The sequence below is a fragment of the Bufo bufo genome, chromosome 1 (assembly GCF_905171765.1).
Source record: "Bufo bufo chromosome 1, aBufBuf1.1, whole genome shotgun sequence".
In the NCBI taxonomy this organism is placed as follows: Eukaryota; Metazoa; Chordata; class Amphibia; order Anura; family Bufonidae; genus Bufo; species Bufo bufo.
The window spans coordinates 466999156-467017701 of record NC_053389.1 but is presented as its reverse complement, the minus strand read 5'-3'; the positions used below and the strand labels follow the sequence as shown (position 1 = coordinate 467017701).

Here is an 18546-nt window from a genome sequence, read left to right as displayed (position 1 = left end):
TGCACATGGCCTGAGCTTGCCCTTTACGCCTTGGAGGTGCTGGCCTGCCCTGCAGCCAGTGTATTGTCTGAACATTTGTTTAGCATGGCAGGAGGGGGTTATCACAGACAAGCGCAGCTGCCTGCCAATGTGGACAAGCTCACATTCATTAAAATGAACCAGGCAGGGATCCCACAGGACTTGTCCGTACCTTGTGCAGAATAGACATGTATACCGGCCTCACCCAGCCATTGTTGTACTCCAACGCACTTTCTCTTTGTTTTATTTTTTATATTTCTCAATGTTTTGGGGTCTACCCAAATAAAAATAAAATAAAAACTGTGTTGGCTACCTCCTCCTCCTCCAACACCGCTTCCACCTACACCGCCACATCCACCGCCTCCTCAACCTCCTACTCCATATGGACCTCCTCCTCCTAGATCAAGATTATAATTTTTTTTATTTTTGCGTATTTTATGTTATTTTAAGTCATTTCCCTATCCACATTTGTTTGCAGAGCACTTGCCATGCTCTTAACCACATTTTGCTCTCTAGCCCTTTCCATGACTTTTTTAGAGACATTTTAGTGCTCCAAAGTTCGGGTCCCCATTGACTTCAATGGGGTTCGCGTTCAGGGTCAAGTTCGGGTCAAGTTCAGGTCCCGAACTCGAACTTTTTTGCGAATTTCGGCCAAACCAGTTGAACCCGAACTTCCAGGTGTTTGCTTAACTCTAGTGCTGATGCATTATCTGCATCACATTGGTCACAGCCTATAGTCTACCTGTTGGATTTTTCTGCATCAAAGATTATATTTATATACAGGTGAAACTCTGAAAAATTTGAATATCATGCAAAGTTCATTTATTTCAGTAATGCAACTTAGGTGAAACTAATATATGAGATAGAGTCATTACATGCAAAGCGAGATATTTCAAGCCTTTATTTGTTATAATTTGGATGATTATGGCTTACAGCTTATGAAACCCCAAAGTCACAATTGTTAGGTACCCTTTGCTCAGGGGGTATGGATTAATTAGCTGACTAGAGTGTGACACTTTGAGCCTAGAATATTGAACCTTTTCACAAAATGCAAATTTTGAGCAGCATTAATGCAATTACTTTTAATTTGCATTACTGAAATAAATGGACTTTTGCACGATATTCTAATTTTTCGAGTTTCACCTGTATATATATATATTTGTGGTCAAGGCTACGGCCAAGGGGATGCCTGGAAACCCTAAGGAGATAACACTAAGACTAACCTAACCTAACTGGACGTGTCTTAGATGACCTGATTGAATGGCTGATGATGTGCCGTTTGCCATTGCCGTAGGTAGGCCTATAAGGGGGCATACCCTGTGGAAATAGAAAGAGAAGGGGGGAGGGGGGGTCACCTGAGAACTCACACCCGTGGGTGAGGCCGTGCCTAGTTTATGAAGTGCCTCCGCCCCTCCCACAAATACAGGCTGACTCATCAGCCTTAACTACTTGTGGTCAAGGCTACGGCCAAGGGGATGCTTGGAAACCCTAAGGAGATAACACTAAGACTAACCTAACCTAACTGGACGTGTCTTAGATGACCTGACTGAATGGCTGATGATGTGCCCTTTGCCATTGCCGTGGTTAGGCCTATAAGGGGGCAAAAACCGAGCCGTGTAGTATAGGAAAGAACCTAATTGGCATGTACAACCAAATCACAAAGCCAAACTGTGAAGAGCGACAGAATTCTTTGCATGGGGGTTCGGGATGTATCGGGCAAAAGAAGAAGAACGCTGAGGTCCCATCTTGCTGATGACGTGGCCTGAGACATGCTGCTTTGACACTGCAGATGCTGCCCCAATGTGGAACGAGTGATCTGAAATGGCATTGGGGTCGGAACCTGGTCTAGCCGCTAGGGAACGGACATGGGAGAATTGAGATAAGGTGATGGCTCGGACTTTGAACGGAAGTAGTGGGCTATCCGGGGCGGAGTCACCCAGAACCAAAAATAAACTATTGGAAAACCTTAACTGGGCACCAACACAAAACAACCGAAGTACTTGGCCTCCCCTGGTGGACTGACCTGCGATGTTTTGAAAGAGCGAAGATGCAATGTGAAATGAACATTGCACCATGCTGACTGACGCTTGGTTAAGCTTTGGTGCTATCGAAAGTACTAGTGAATTCCCTGGTCTCAGGAACTGAAGAAACCGAGATACATGGCCGCCTTTATAACTATTCTGGAATGAGGCCCAAAAAGGATTACCATCTAGGGAGGAAGAAAGATTCCTGAATGGTTCCCCAAAGTCTGCTTGAGACAGTCTCTCCACTGTTCTTCTGTATGCCCCTGAGGGTTACTTTTATCGCTAGAGACGGCAAGACTGACCTACTAACTGTATCTTCTACCGTGAAGAAAAGCTGGACCCCGGCCAAATACAATTTAACTGTGTTGTAAGAGAGTCTAAGGCCACATAAACAGGTAGCAGACATTAGAAGTTAGTGCACATAAGCCTGAATAACATAAACAGGCAACAGACATTGGTAGTTAGTAAATGTAAGCCTGAATAACATAAACAGGCAACAGACATTAGTAATTAATAAACGTAAGCCTGAATAATGTAAACAGGCAACAGACATTAGAAGTTAGTAAACGTAAGCCTAAATAACGCAAACAGGCAACAGACGTTAGTAATTAATAAATGTAAGCCTGAATATCATAAACAGGCAACAGACATTAGAAGTTAGTAAACGTAAGCCTGAATAGCACAAACAGGCGACAGACATTAGAAGTTAGTAAACGTAAGACTGAATAACGTAAACAGGCAACAGACATTAGTTGTTAGCAAACGTAAGCCTGAATAACGTAAACAGGCAACAGACATTAAAGTTAGTAAACGTAAGCCTGAATAACATAGACAGGCAACAGACATTGGTAGTTAGTAAACGTAAGCCTGAATAATGTAAACAGGCAACGGTAACCAATTAACGTAAGCCTGAATAACGTAAACAGGCAACAGACATTAGTAGTTAGCAAACGTAAGCCTGGATAATGTAAAACAGGCGACAGACATTGGTAGTTAGTAAACGTAAGCCTGAATAACGTAAACAGGCCACAGATATCAATCAACGTAGGCCTGAATAAAGTAGACGGGTGACATAACAATAATGATTAATAAATGAGCCTGAAACGTAGCAGGCAACAGACATGATGATTGATACCGTATGCCTGAATAACGTAAACCGGCGACAGACATTGAATAATAAACATAGGCCTGAATAACGTAAACAGGCAACAGACATTAGAAGTTAGTAAACGTAAGCCTGAATAACTTAAACAGGCAACAGACTTTAGAAGTTAGTAAACGTAAGCCTGAATAACGTAAACAGGCAACAGTAATCAATTAACGTAAGCCTGTATAATGTAAATAGGCAACAGACATTAGAAGTTAGTGAACATAAGCCTGAATAATGCAAACAGGCAATAGACATTAGTAATCAATAAATGTAAGCCTGAATAACGCAAACAGGCAACAGACGTTAGTAATTAATAAACGTAAGCCTGAATAACGTAAACAGGCAACAGACATTAGAAGTTAGTAAACGTAAGCCTGAATAGCGCAAACAGGCGACAGACATTGGAAGTTAGTAAACGTAAGCCTGAATAACGTAGACAGGCAACAGGTATTGGTAGTTAGTAAATGTAAGCCTGAATAACGTAAACAGGCAACAGACATTTGAAGTTAGTAAACGTAAGCCTGAATAACGTAAACAGGCAACAGACATTAGTTGTTAGCAAACGTAAGCCTGAAAAACGTAAACAGGCAACAGACATTAGAAGTTAGCAAACGTAAGCCTGAATAACATAAGCAGGTAACAGACATTAGAAGTTAGTAAACGTAAGCCTGAATAACGTAAACAGTCGACAGACATTGGTAGTTAGTAAACGTAAGCCTGAACAACGTAACCAGCAACAGTAATCAATTAACGTAAGCCTGAATAACGTAAACAGGCAACAGACATTAGAAGTTAGTAAACGTAAGCCTGAATAACGCGAACAGGCAACAGACATAGTAATTAATAAACGTAAGCCTGAATAACGTAAACAGGCAACGGATATGGGTAGTTAGTAAACGTAAGCCTGAATAACGTAAACAGGCAACAGACATTAGTAGTTAGCAAACGTAAGCCTGGATAATGTAAAACAGGCGACAGACATTGGTAGTTAGTAAACGTAAGCCTGAATCCAAGGGAGCATAGCCGGTAGGGTAGAGAACGCTGGAGGCAGACACCCCGTAGCTGCGACACTAGGAGCGGTGAACAAGAGACCAGGGTGGCGAACTAACCAAACTAAACAGCCACACCATGCGAGACCGTGAGTGTGCCGCACGTGCAAGGAAGCCGATGGAGTGGCCGCGAGTGCAGGTAAGGAAAGCTCAAGGCGGGGAGGGAGATTAGAATGATCCGTGTGCTTGAAAGCTGTGGGAGCCATACCCGACCTGCAAGCCCAGCCAGAAACAAACCCAGGGCGGCATTGTCCTTGAGCCCGAGTTGCGCTTACCGTAAGAAAGTTTGCCTGGCTCAGGGCACCGTGGCCCATGCATACTTACGAATCGTGCGCACTTCAGTGTAGCTGCTGTTGGTGGGAGCTGCTTGGGTCAGGGATAAGGGGGTGCAGTACAGAGGCAAAGTACAAGTTCGTAATTTAAATGTCCGTGTTTATTCACACATAAGGTCAAACAAAATCACTCTTTGCAAGGTTGGTGTTTGTTCACACCGAGTAGAAAGTTTGTGCATAAAAAAAACTTCACCTTGTCGGCGGTTCTGCCTCCAGCAGTCCAAATGCAGGCTTTAGGTGGCCTGCACTCCCAACACACAGGTCTCAGCTTTCCAGCCCAGCACAGAGCTCAGTTCCCACACCAGCGATTGCCAGAGATCCTCTGTCAGAGAGAGGTAATCACTTCCAGCTGACACTACCGGCTGGGTTTTTTATAGGCCAGTCAAGACCTGGCCTGGAACCTGGAGAGTAGTCACCCACCCAGCACTTTGCCTACTCCCAGTAAGAGTCGTCCCGGATAAGCTATATAGCCATACTAAAATAGTAAAGTGTCAATCAGCATTAGCTGCCGCTGACACCTGAAAATACCGGCTCTTACTTCACTGAGGCCAGGAACCTCAGTGACACATACCTTCCATCAATGACGGACCCTTGCGCCTTCCTACAATATATATATATATACTGTATATATATATATATATATGTATAGTGACACAGTGAGGGGTTGTGTCTGGCAAGGCAGGTATTTTCCTCCCAGCATGTGTGGCTGGGCTGATTTCCAGCCAGGTGAGGGCAAATACAGGACCAGAGTTTAAGTGCTGGCAGCTGGGCTCAGCAGAAATGTCTCTGTTTTTGGGATCTGAGGTTTTGTGCCATGATGAAGGGCTGAGAGCCGCACGCTGGGGAAACAGGCGCCCTAAAGCCTGATGTGGACTACTGGAGGCAGAAGCCAGCAAGGTGACTTGTGTTATGTGAACTTTCCATTGTGTGTGAATTAACACCAAGACTGCAAAATTACGTGCTGTTTTCTGCAATAGCCTCAAGTGTGAATAACCACTGATGTTTTGAGTTAAGAAATTGTATTTTGCCTCTGTCCTGCGCACTCTTACCCTATCTACCAGAGCAAAACTCCACAATATATATATATATATATATATATATATATATATATACATATATATCGTATTACACTACTCACAAAAAGTTAGGGATGGATATTTGGCTTTTGGATGAAATTTAAGGAAAACTTAAAAAGTACATGCTACGGTGATATTATATCATGAAAGTAGGGCATTTAAGTGGAAGCATGCAATGGTGATTTCCTCATCTCTGTTTATTGAAACAAAAGCCAACAGTGGTGGGTAATACCCCGCAAAAATGTCAATGTCTCAAAAACTTGTCATGTGGCCTTGAGCATCAATTACAGCTTGACAATGACGTCTCATGCTGTTCACAAGTCGACTTATTGTCTGCTAAGGCATGGCATCCCACTCTTCTTGAAGGGTGGCCATCAGGTTATTGAGGTTCTGGGGCACAGAGTTACGAGCCTCTACGTGGTGATTTAGCTGATCCCATAGGTTTTCAATGGGATTCAGGTCTGTAGAAAGTGCAGGCCACTCCAGTTGAGGTACCCCAGTCTCCAGCAGACGTTCCCTAATGATGCAACCTCAATGAGCTGCATGAAGATGAAATAAGGCCTGTCTTGTTCATGCAGAGGCACTATGACTGGATTAATAATGTTATTCAAGTAGTATGGGCTTGTCATTCATTCACAAAGTGTAGGGCAGTTTTGTATTGACTAGACACACCTGTCCACACTGTAACACCACCACCACCACAGGCTCTGTCACATTCCGGAGGACCAGGCAGACCTCCGGAACATTATGCAAACAGGACAAGACAGGTAGATTACAGACCAGGAACCAACTGAATACTTTATCACACATTTAATAAATAAACATGAAGGTAACAGCAACAGCAGGCAGGGGTTGAGTGGTATCACTACCACTGAACCAAGTGCACCGGAAGGGCAGGAGGCCAAACCAAGAGGGCAGGGAACCAGCGAGCCCCATTCTTTACAGAGAAACGGGTGGTGAGGATGAACTTGGCCGAGGGCTTACTGGTCGCGCCTCCAGTATGGTCCCGTTACACTTGGCTGCTATCTGCAGAGAACCACTCTGGTGCAAGCACCAGTGGAACAGACAGCAGAAGGACTGGAACCCAAACAAACTCATGACATGGATCAGACGACAAATGGGAACCAGTGCACAAGCAGATGCCTGGACCCCATGCAGAAAGGTAGCTTGGCAGTCACAGGAAGAGCTGCACACAGACTAAATGCCCTCCCTCCGGAGATCCCAGGACATACACAGGACAGAAACAGAAGCAGAAAGCACAGCCAGGCTATACATGAAACAGACAGGATCAGAAGCAGTTAGGCACTGCCAGGCTAGACATGGAACAGACAGGATCAGAAGCAGTTGAGCACCACCAAGTTATACATGGAACAGACAGGATGAGAAGCAGTTAGGCACTGCCAGGCTATACATGGAACAGACAGGATCAGAAGCAGTTACACTGCCAGGCAAAACATGGAACAGACATGATAAAACAACACCAATGCTTTACCAGGCTATACCATATAGAAGGGCAGATGGCATACCCCCTGGGTCAGCAGCAAGGGGCTACACCTAGCAAGGCACAAAACAGACTGACCACAAGCCCCACTGCTCACAGGTAGAAATAGCTAAAATAATGAGAGCCCGTCCGGTTTTCATTATGCTGGAGTCCTCTCCTGCATAATGGAAACTGGACAGGTCCGTTATGCAGGCCATAGACTTCTATTATGACGGAATGAATAACGGAATGCCTCTAAAGGCATTCCGTTATGCATTCCGTCATGGAATTGCGTTATGTTCCGTGGTAACAGAATCCATAATGCAATTCAACATATACCACAACCCAAACACAAACTTCAAAATATGACGTTCGCTCATCCCTAATTCCTAACTTTTTGTGAGTAGTGTATATATATTCAAAATTTTCTTATGATCTGGCATTGTGCTAAAATAGAAAAAAAGTTTCAATGTTCCCCATCATTCTCAGGTTACACACTTGGATTTGGGGATTTTTTGCCATTCTTCTCTGCAGATCTTCTCAAGCACTGTCAGGCTGGATGAGGACCCTCAGTGGACAGCCATTTTGAGGTGTCTCCAGGGATGTTCGATTAGGTTAAAGTCAGGGCCCTGCTGGGCCACCTTAAAGACATTCCTAGCTGTCCATAGTATAAATCAAGTAGCTACAAAGGTTCATTTTATAAATCTCTGCCTACGTATATGAGCAACTTACCGTATTTTTCGCTTTATAAGACGCACTTTTTCCCCCCCAAAAGTGGGGGGGAAATGGCAGTGCGTCTTATAAAGCGAACACTGCCATGTTTACTTTGGTCACGCTGATACATCGCAAGCCGCAATGTATCAGAGGGGTGGGAGGAGGGGGCGGAGGCTGGCAACACTCGCGGCGGGGCCCGGTGGAGTTACTGTACTGTAATACATCGGGCCCCGCTCACGGTAATTATCACATGTAAAGTCTATAATCTTCAAGCAGTATCTCTGCTTTAAACTAGGGCAATCCTCTGTAGCAGTACAACTCACTATGAAAGCGGCAGGCAGGGCGGCAGCATAACCTCGCGATGTTCACTCATTCATGCTCCTCCCACTTCATTCATGGGAAGGAAGTGGGAGGAGCGTGAATGAGTGAGCATCGCGAGGTTACGCTGCCGCTCTGCCTGCCGCTTTCATAGTGAGTTGCACTACAGAGGATTGCCCTAGTTTAAAGCAGAGACACTGCTTGAAGATTATAGACTTTACATATGAAAACGGCTTCATTACACTCTGCTTTCTTCTATACCAGTACTCACTATGAAAGCAACGGTCCTGCCGGCGCGTGACGTCACTCACTCGGTCATGCTCCTCCCACTTCATTAATGAAGCTGGCAGGAGCGTGACTGACTGAGTGAGTGACGTCACGTGCTGGCCGGACTGCTGCTTTTATAGTGAGTACTGGTATAGAAGAAAGCAGAGCCATTAAAAGATTTTACATATAAAGTCTACTGTGTGCCCTGTGGTGTAATGGGGGTCACTATTCACACAGGGACAATATACTGTGTCACAGTATATTGTCCCTGTGTGAATAGTGACCCCCATTACATAAGATGCTATATATGATGCTACATCACCCGTAGTAGTGCGTCACCCACAGGTCCCCCCATAACAGTGCGTCACCCACAGGTCCCCCCATAACAGTGCATCACCCACAGGTCCCCCCATAACAGTGCGTCACCCACAGGTCCCCCCATAACAGTGCGTCACCCACAGGTCCCCCCATAACAGTGCGTCACCCACAGGTCCCCCCATAACAGTGCGTCACCCACAGGTCCCCCCATAACAGTGCGTCACCCACAGGTCCCCCAATAACAGTGCGTCACCCACAGGTCCCCCCATAACAGTGCGTCACCCACAGGTCCCCCCATAACAGTGCATCATCCACAGACCACCATTAGTTCAAAACCCCTCCAAAAGCACACCATTAGTTCAAAACCCCTCCAAAAGCACACCTTTTGGTTAAATTTTTTTTTTTCTTATTTTCCTCCTCAAAAATCTAGGTGCGTCTTATCATCAGGTGCGTCTTATAAAGCGAAAAATACGGTACCTGTTGCTACTTAACAAAAACATGAAAAAAAAATCACAGTGTGATGCATTCTTAACCCCTTAAGGACCGGGCTCATTTTCACCTTAAGGACCAGGCCATTTTTTGCAAATCTGACCAGTGTCACTTTATGTGTGAATAACTTTAAAACGCTTTTACTTATCCAGGCCATTCTGAGAATGTTTTTTCGTCACATATTGTACTTCATGACACTGGTAAAATGGAGTAAAAAAATGCATTTTTATTTATAAAAAAAATACTAAATTTGGAAAAATTAGCAAATTTCCATATTTCAATTTCTCTACTGCTATAATACATAGTAATGCCTCCAAAAATAGTTATTAATTTACATTCCCCATATGTCTACTTCATGTTTGCATCATTTTGGGAATGCAATTTTATTTTTTGGGGACGTTACAAGGCTTAAAAGTTTAGAAGCAAATCTTGAAATTTTTCGGAAAATTTCCAAAACCCACTTTGTGAGGCTTACATAATAGAAACTGTTACAGCATACAAGGGAATGCTCCAAACTCCGAACAGAAGCTCACGAATAGCTGCTAGCAGAAGAATAGGAAACGTACCCAAGCGGCTTACACTCCTAGCAATCAGTCTCTAACAGCATACAGTGAATACCCCAAGAACGAGACCAAGCTCCGTGTTGAGGGTAAATCAGTGGACAGGCAGAGCTGTGTGTTTATTGTTCTTATACACATTCTTACACATTAGTACCACCCACAGGGTTTTGTAAAAACAACCAATAAACACGTACAATACACTCAGACACTCCCACACAAAATCCTCCCCTCTGCCTGTGATACAATTACCTCACACAATGGGTTAATGTAATTATCACAGGCAGGAGAATACACAGTGTTACACAATGTCTTCTGTCCTGGAGACAACCGAGGAGTAATTCAATTATCTTTCAGGACAAAGGGAAATCGCCAATACACACGTAGGGACAATAGGACAGAAATCACTATTCAAATATACAATGTCACAGCCATTACAGTAAACATAGACATTTAACATATTCAAAAATGGCACGAATTAGACCAGGGGTTCAAAAGTTAGTAAAAGTCCTTTGTGAGCAAAGGAAGCATGGCTTTTCTGCCCAAAACCAGTTTTTACAGAGTTATGCCTCATTCACACAGTCAGTGTTCGGCCAATGATTTCCATCAGTGATTGTTAGCCAAAACCATGTGCGGCTCTAAACACAGAACAGGTGCAGATCTTTAACTTATATCTTATGTCTGTGGAGGCTCCAATCCTGGTTTTGGCTCACGATTACTGATGGAAATCATTGACCGAACACTGATATGTGAATGAGGCTTTAGGCTGTGTGAGATAATTAGCTTAACTGGGTGTGGTAAGCCAACTAGGTACAGAAAATACCTCTATTCACAACAGCAAAACTACACAAAAATACATAACTCCTATCAAACTGAACAGAACCCCCACATTCAACTTATCCCCAGATGGCTTGGATCTGAGCGCTCAATATATCCGAACAGCGCTCAGATGCCACAAACACAGTCAAATTGCCATGTGGTTTAAGTTTAGCATGGGCTAATGAGAGGGCCCATAATCCTGGGGCAAGAGGCTGGCAACCAGGCTTCTCCAGCACCCAGTTGCGAGGTTGGTTTCGCCACAGAAACCACCAAAAAATTACCCCATTTTAGAAACTACACCCCTCAAGGTATTAAATACGGATTTTACAAACGTTGTTAACCCTTTAGGTGTTCCACAAGAATTAATGGAAAATGGAGATGACATTTCAGAATTTCACTTTTTTGTCAGATTTTCCATTTTAATCATTGTTTTCCGCTAACAAATCAAGGATTAACAGCCAAACTAAACTCAATATTTATTGCCCTGATTCTGTAGTTTACAGAAACACCCCATATGTGGTCATAAACTGCTGTATGGGGACACGGCAGGGCGCAAAAGGAAAGGAACACCATATGGTTTTTGGAGGGCAGATTTCACTGGGATAATTTTAACTTGCCATGTCACATTTGAAGACCCCCTGGGATAATGTTGCAGTTCTGTTGGTACTATTTTAGGGTACAGATGATTTTTGGTTGCTTTATATTACACTTTTTGTGAGGCAAGGTAACAAAAAAATAGCTATTTTGGCACTGTTTTTATTTTTTGTTATTTACAACGTTCATCTGACAGGTTAGATCATGAGCTATTTTCATAGAGCAGGTTGTTACGGAAGCGACAATACCAAATGTGACTACTTTTTGTTGTTGTTTGTTTCAGTTTTATATAATAAAGCATTTTTGGAAAAAAATATTTTTTGGTGTCTCCATATTCTGAAAGCCATAGTTTATTTTATTTTTTGGGTGACTCTCTTATGTAGGGGCTAATTTTTTTCAATATGAGATGACGGTTTGATTGGTACTATTTTAGGGTGCATATGACTTTTTGATCGCTTGGTATTACACTTTTTGTGATGTAAGGTGACAAAAAAAGGGCTTTTTTGACAGCGTTTTTTTTTTTTTACGGTGTTCACCTAAGGGGTTAGGTCATGTGATATTTTTATAGAGAAGGCTTTTACGGACGCGGCAATACCTAATATGTCTACTTTTTTTTATTTACACTAATATAATAATAAAAAAAATAAAAAAAATAATGTTTTAGTGTCTCAATAGTCTGAGAGCCATATTTTTTTTTATTTTTTCGGTGATTGTCCTATGTAGGGGCTAATTTTTGGTAGGATGAGGTGACGGTTAGATTGGTACTATTTTGGGGGGCATACGCCTTTTTGATCGCTTAGTGTTGCACTTTTAGTGATGTAAGGTGACAAAAATGGCTTTTTTGACACTGTTTTTATTTTATTTTTTTATGGTGTCTATCGGACGGGGTGGATCATGTGATATATTTATAGAGCCGTTGAGGGCGTTACGGATGCGTCAATATCTAATATGTGTGTTTTTCCTTTTTTTTCTTATAAAATTAGGGGAAAGGGGCGTTTTTTCTTTTTTTAACTTGAAACTTTATTTTTTTTATTGAAAACACTTTTTGAAACTTTTTTTTTTTAACTTTATTTCTGGCCCACTCTGGGACTTCAACTTTTGGGGATCTGATTTCTGATTCCCTCTGCAATGCATTACAATACATCAGTATTGTAATGCATTGCCTGCTAGTGTATGACATTGAGTCATACACTAACAGGTTCCCTAGGAGACCCAGCCTGAGGCTAGATCTCTTCGGCTCCCATAGAAGGCAGGTCCCGATGCCGTGCAAGGCATTGGGCAGCCTCTGCACCGCATCGGGCAGTCTTCTCACACATCGGGTCCCTGCCACAGCAGCGCAGGGACTCGATGGGCTCCCTCAACCACAAACAACTTATATGTCGCGGTCAGCACGGACGCATTGTCACAGGGTGCCTGCTGAATGATTTCAGCAGGCACCCCGTTCCGATCCCAGCCCGCCGCGCGGCGGTAATCGAAAATACACAGGGCGTACCTGTATGCCCTGTGTCCTTAAGGACTTGGACATCAGGACGTACAGTTAAGCAGGCTGTTTGTTACCACTGGGTAAAGATGACCTTGCAGTTAGCCCGGCGGTCGGTTTGCGGCAAACTTTGCGTGTTCGCGATTCGCTGAACATGCGAACATATGGAGATATTCGCGTGCGCCCTATTCTTTTACATTGTGAAGAACTTTGACCCATGACACATCCATCAGGTGGTACAGGACAGCCAATTGAGACATTTCAGCCCATGGACATACCCCCTACCTTATAAATAAACCTGATCTGGCCGCCATTTTACATTCAGTGTTTTGCCAGTGTAGGGAAAGGTTGCTGTGTGGAGCAGGGACAGACTGTTAGGGACAAAAACGCTATCAAATAGGTCCACAAAAGTCCTTTTAAGGACTGGTATAGGTGTACTATTGATAGGTGTGCAGTACAGAGGGGTGCAATACACTTATAATATACTTTCTAAAATAGAAAGCATATTATAGTGGATTTGTATTGTGCAGCAGTGGTGGTGACTAGTTAATGGTTCTGCAGCGAAACTGATAGAAGCGGGGTGTTATATACCAATAATATACTTTCTATATAGTGCATTTGGGTACAGCAGCATTTGTTTGCGGTTTTGCTGCGTTCCCTCTACTACACACAGTGACAAACGGTATTGGAAAAATTAATTATAACTGGTGTGATATACTAGTCGCCCCCCAAAACAAGTGATTGAAGCGGGGTGTTATATACCAATATACTTTCTTTATAGTGCATTTGGTACTGTATAGTGCATTTGCTCATGCGCGTACGCGAAAATTATATTGCCAATATTTCGCATTGAAAAAAGTAATGAATGGAAATCGCAAATTTGAATAATACATCTGGTATGTCACTGTCCATGTTGTGGGACTATTTGTGCACTTCTAGTAATTATTTCTTGGCTGCAAATATGAGCTGAAGGTTTTTCAGGTTTGTCTGCCATTAAAATGAATGGGACCCGCCGCAAACTTGCGGTTTGCGAACATTTGATCACGTTCGCGCGATCGCGTCCGCGAACCGTCCCGGCAGATGTTCGTCCATCACTACCACTGGGATATAGTCCTAGGAGACCTCAGAGTGTCATACATGACTTTTCAGGGCAATCAGGGCACTTTCAAATTGGATCAAATGCATTCGGACCAGAATCAAATTTGATGGAAGATTTGTGTGAAGCATTTGAGGTGAAATATAACACTTACTATAAGCTGCTGAGTCGTGGCTGTGCTTCTCTTTTCTCACTGTGCTGCTCACTGCTCCCCCTCCCTTCTCCACATACTTCTGTGGGATGATGTAATCTGATCCTTCGGTGAGTAGGTAATCAGACTTATTTATCCCAGAATTCAGTGAAAATGTTATTTTAAGATGGGGTAGGAAGAAAATAGCTCATAACTAGAGAACATGATCTTTTTCTATGATAAGATAATGCTCCTTTCACACAGGCCAGTTTGCAGGCAATTATTGGGAATGAACCATTTGTTCTTGAAAATTACAGAGGTGAGAGTACTTAAATGCAGCAATCATCCCTTCTGTATGGCGACAACCGATTGAGATTATTTGCCCCCTACAAAAAAAAAATCCTGTGGGCAAAAAAAAAATCTTGTTTACACAGGGTGATGTGCTGGCCAGAAACTATGGTGGAAAAATGATATGGTCACCCCATGAATGAGTCTTTGCTTGTTTATCAGGCGATCAGCTGTACATTTACACTGGGTAGCGTTCCTACAAAGGCTCAACCCTGCTAATTGATCCAATGATTGATTGGTTGTGCAGGTCATACATATAGATGACCTATTGTCAGGACAGGTCATCAATATCTGAGTGGTGGGTCCAACACCCAGCATTCCCAGCATTCCTGCCGATCAGCTGTTCGAAGAGGAGATGGGACGCCTCCTCTTCAAACAGCTGATTGGCAGGGGTGCCTGTTGTCGGACCCCCGCCAATCTGATATTAATGACCTATCTGGCCAATATGTATGACCTGCAAAACCCCTTTAAAGTGTCACTAAACTTTACAAAACTAAGACCTCCACAGATTGTTGGAATGAGGACATGGCTCAGCTGCTTGTATGAGGGCTTAGGCTGGTGCCCAATATATCAGATATCAACCATATTAACATAAAGGAGATGTCCAGTTTCTTAACGCTCTTTGATATTGTGAGTTCACCCTAAACATGTTAATTGTAAGGGATCTTGCTGCTGGAAGCTATTTCCAATGAACATCTGCTAGGCAGAAAAAAAAACTGTAGCTGGTCTTCTTTGAAAATGCATTGCTTAGAAGTTTGGCAGGAGGTCATTAAAAACAACGGGTATCCATGGTGTACATCAAGTAACTACATAGGTTCATTTTATAAATCTCTGTCTACATATGTGAGCAACCTGTGATATCACAGAATACTTCTCTATAGATGTAAATGAATGCAATCTGCAGAACATGGTAAAGCTGGATCTTTTATGAGAACAGTGTTAACATTGAATTATAAAGTTCAAAATATCATTGAGAATATAATTATTTGTCAATAATTGCCTATGAATGTATAGGGGATAGCATATCATAGATATGGTGGGCCAAGATTATTATTTTTTACATTGGCTGAATATTTTAAGGGTAGCTAGCTATTATTTAAAATAAAATCTGCATTTTCACAAAGAGATATTAGAGATATTGATTGGATTGGGGTGCCAGGAGCAGAGTTCCCCACTGAGCAAAAATGTTCTTTTTTAACCATAATTACTGTACTTTTTTAAAGGAGAACTGCCTGAAGAAGTAAACTGAAACTCCTTTACTGTATTCTAAAAGCTATAAAAAAAATAATATCTATGTTTAGTTGTCAGATAATCCTTCCAGGACTCTTATGTAATAAAGCTCAATAGTGCAGAAGGCGGTTCACTATTACTATGACAAAACAGTAAACAGAAGATAAACTTGTCTACAGGATTTATTGCATATTTCTGAAGCAGATAAACTTTAACTTTTAGAAATCCTGCTGAGAGGAATTAATTAATTTCTAACAGAGCAGAGGGGGGGGGGGGGGCTTTGGGGGTCTTGCTGCAACCAGTTGTCTTATACCCATTACAGGATTGTGCACAGGAGGAGGGGAAACATTGCTGATCCCCTGGGATAAATATAGAAAATCTCTCTCTCTCTCTCTCTCTCTCTCTCTAGATAAATAGATATAGATGGAGCTGAGCTAAAATTTATTCTGATAACATATGTTACAGTGTTATCTTATGACAAGAGCCATTAAAATCCATCGAGAAAGTAAATTAACATTTTCTTCCCATTGTTTGCTTAACACCTTACCCATCAAGTTTAGCTCAGCTTCATCTGCAGATATGAGATAAATGATAGATAGATATCCAAAAACAAAAAGAAACATCAGCACAGTCTATAAGGTAATAGTCATGTACAATCCCTCCAGGACAATAGGCAGTAGTCCACTAAAAGATCCAAAATACAAAAAATGAGGCAGCACTCCAAATATGGTGAATAGGTGGTGGACCTGTTTATTCCCAAGGCCCAGCACAATGAGGCCTTTGTCAAGCTTGACAGGTCCACCACCTATTCACCATATTTAGAGTGCTGCCTCATTTTTTGCATGATAGATAGATAGATAGATAGATAGATAGATAGATAGATAGATAGATAGATAGATATTTAGAAAGAAATTGCTGGAAAATACACTGCTCAAAAAAATAAAGGGAACACAAAAATAACACATCCTAGATCTGAATTAATTAAATATTCTTCTGAAATACTTTGTTCTTTACATAGTTGAATGTGCTGACAACAAAATCACACAAAAAAAAAAAATGGAAATCAAATTTTTTAACCCATGGAGGTCTGGATTTGGAGTCACACTCAAAATTAAAGTGGAAAAACACACTACAGGCTGATCCAACTTTGATGTAATGTCCTTAAAACAAGTCAAAATGAGGCTCAGTAGTGTGTGTGGCCTCCACGTGCCTGTATGACCTCCCTACAAAGCCTGTGCATGCTCCTGATGAGATGGTGGACGGTCTCCTGAGGGATCTCCTCCCAGACCTGGACTAAAGCATCTGCCAACTCCTGGACAGTCTGTGGTGCAACGTGACGTTGGTGGATAGAGCGAGACATGATGTCCCAGATGTGCTCAATTGGATTCAGGTCTGGGGAACGGGCGGGCCAGTCCATAGCATCAATGCCTTCGTCTTGCAGGAACTGCTGACACACTCCAGCCACATGAGTTCTCGCATTGTCTTGCATTAGGAGGAACCCAGGGCCAACCGCACCAGCATATGGTCTCACAAGGGGTCTGAGGATCTCATCTCGGTACCTAATGGCAGTCAGGCTACCTCTGGCGAGCACATGGAGGGTTGTGCGGCCCTCCAAAGAAATGCCGCCCCACACCATTACTGACCCAATGCCAAACCGGTCATGCTGGAGGATGTTGCAGGCAGCAGAACGTTCTCCACGGCGTCTCCAGACACTGTCACGTCTGTCACATGTGCTCAGTGTGAACCTGCTTTCATCTGTGAAGAGCACAGGGCGCCAGTGGCGAATTTGCCAATCTTGGTGTTTTCTGGCAAATGCCAAACGTCCTGCACGGTGTTGGGCTGTAAGCACAACCCCCACCTGTGGACATCGGGCCCTCATATCACCCTCATGGAGTCTGTTTCTGACCATTTGAGCAGACACATGCACATTTGTGGCCTGCTGGAGGTCATTTTGCAGGGCTCTGGCAGTGCTCCTCCTGTTCCTCCTTGCACAAAGGCGGAGGTAGCGGTCCTGCTTCTGGATTGTTGCCCTCCTACGGCCTCCTCCACGTCTCCTGATGTACTGGCCTGTCTCCTGGTAGCGCCTCCATGCTCTGGACACTACACTGACAGACACAGCAAACCTTCTTGCCACAGCTCGCATTGATGTGCCATCCTAGATAAGCTGCACTACCTGAGCCACTTGTGTGGGTTGTAGACTCCGTATCATGCTACCACTAAAGTGAAAGCACCGGCAGCATTCAAAAGTGACCAAAACATCAGCCAGGAAGCATAGGAACTGAGAAGTGGTCAGGTCACCACCTGCAGAACCACTTCTTTATTGGGGGTGTCTTGCTAATTGCCTATAATTTCCACCTGTTGTCTATCCCATTTGCACAACAGCATGTGAAATTGATTGTCACTCAGTGTTGCTTCCTAAGTGGACAGTTTGATTTCACAGAAGTGTGATTGACTTGGAGTTACATTGTGTTGTTTAAGTGTTCCCTTTATTTTTTTGAGCAGTGTATATTTTCTTTTTTTTAAATTGCATTTGTGTTAGCCTTGTGTGAACTGGTAATACTGAAATGGTATTATAGATATCATGCATGTTTGACATACTGTATTATAAATGTTTAGGACTGTCTTTACAATGTGCTATATTCAACAATCTACTTTATAACTGTCATTGTCTTTTAGAAATCTCTACTTGTATCCTTTGTGCGTGCATTCGCACTACTGTTTACTGCGATGACCACAACCTTGATTCAGTTCCACCACTACCTAAGGACACTACTCACGTCTATCTACGTTTCAATAAGATAAGCAAGATAAACAAGAATGATTTTTCATACCTAAGTATGTATTCTTGATAAATTTGTGTTATTAAATTGTACTTAAAGCGAACCTATCATCAACTTTATGCTGACCTCACTGAGGGCAGTATAAAATAGTGACAGAAATGCTGATGTCAGCAGTGTGTCACTCATGAGCTAAAAGTAAGTAGTTGCCAAGAACCAGCATCATAATCATTGTAGCACAGGCCTTGGAAAAAGCCAAATCTACTTGAGAAGAGTCATG

The 18546-nt window shown here is 42.8% G+C and overlaps 1 protein-coding gene across 1 annotated transcript in view; it reads left to right on the top strand.

Moving 5' to 3' along the window:
* EPYC (epiphycan) overlaps positions 1-18546 on the top strand; it is a 72565-nt gene that overhangs the window by 33553 nt on the left and 20466 nt on the right. Inside the window, exon 3 of the mRNA XM_040408752.1 lies at positions 18166-18324. Coding sequence (XP_040264686.1) covers positions 18166-18324 — 159 coding nt within the window. The remainder of the gene's footprint in view (positions 1-18165; positions 18325-18546) is intronic.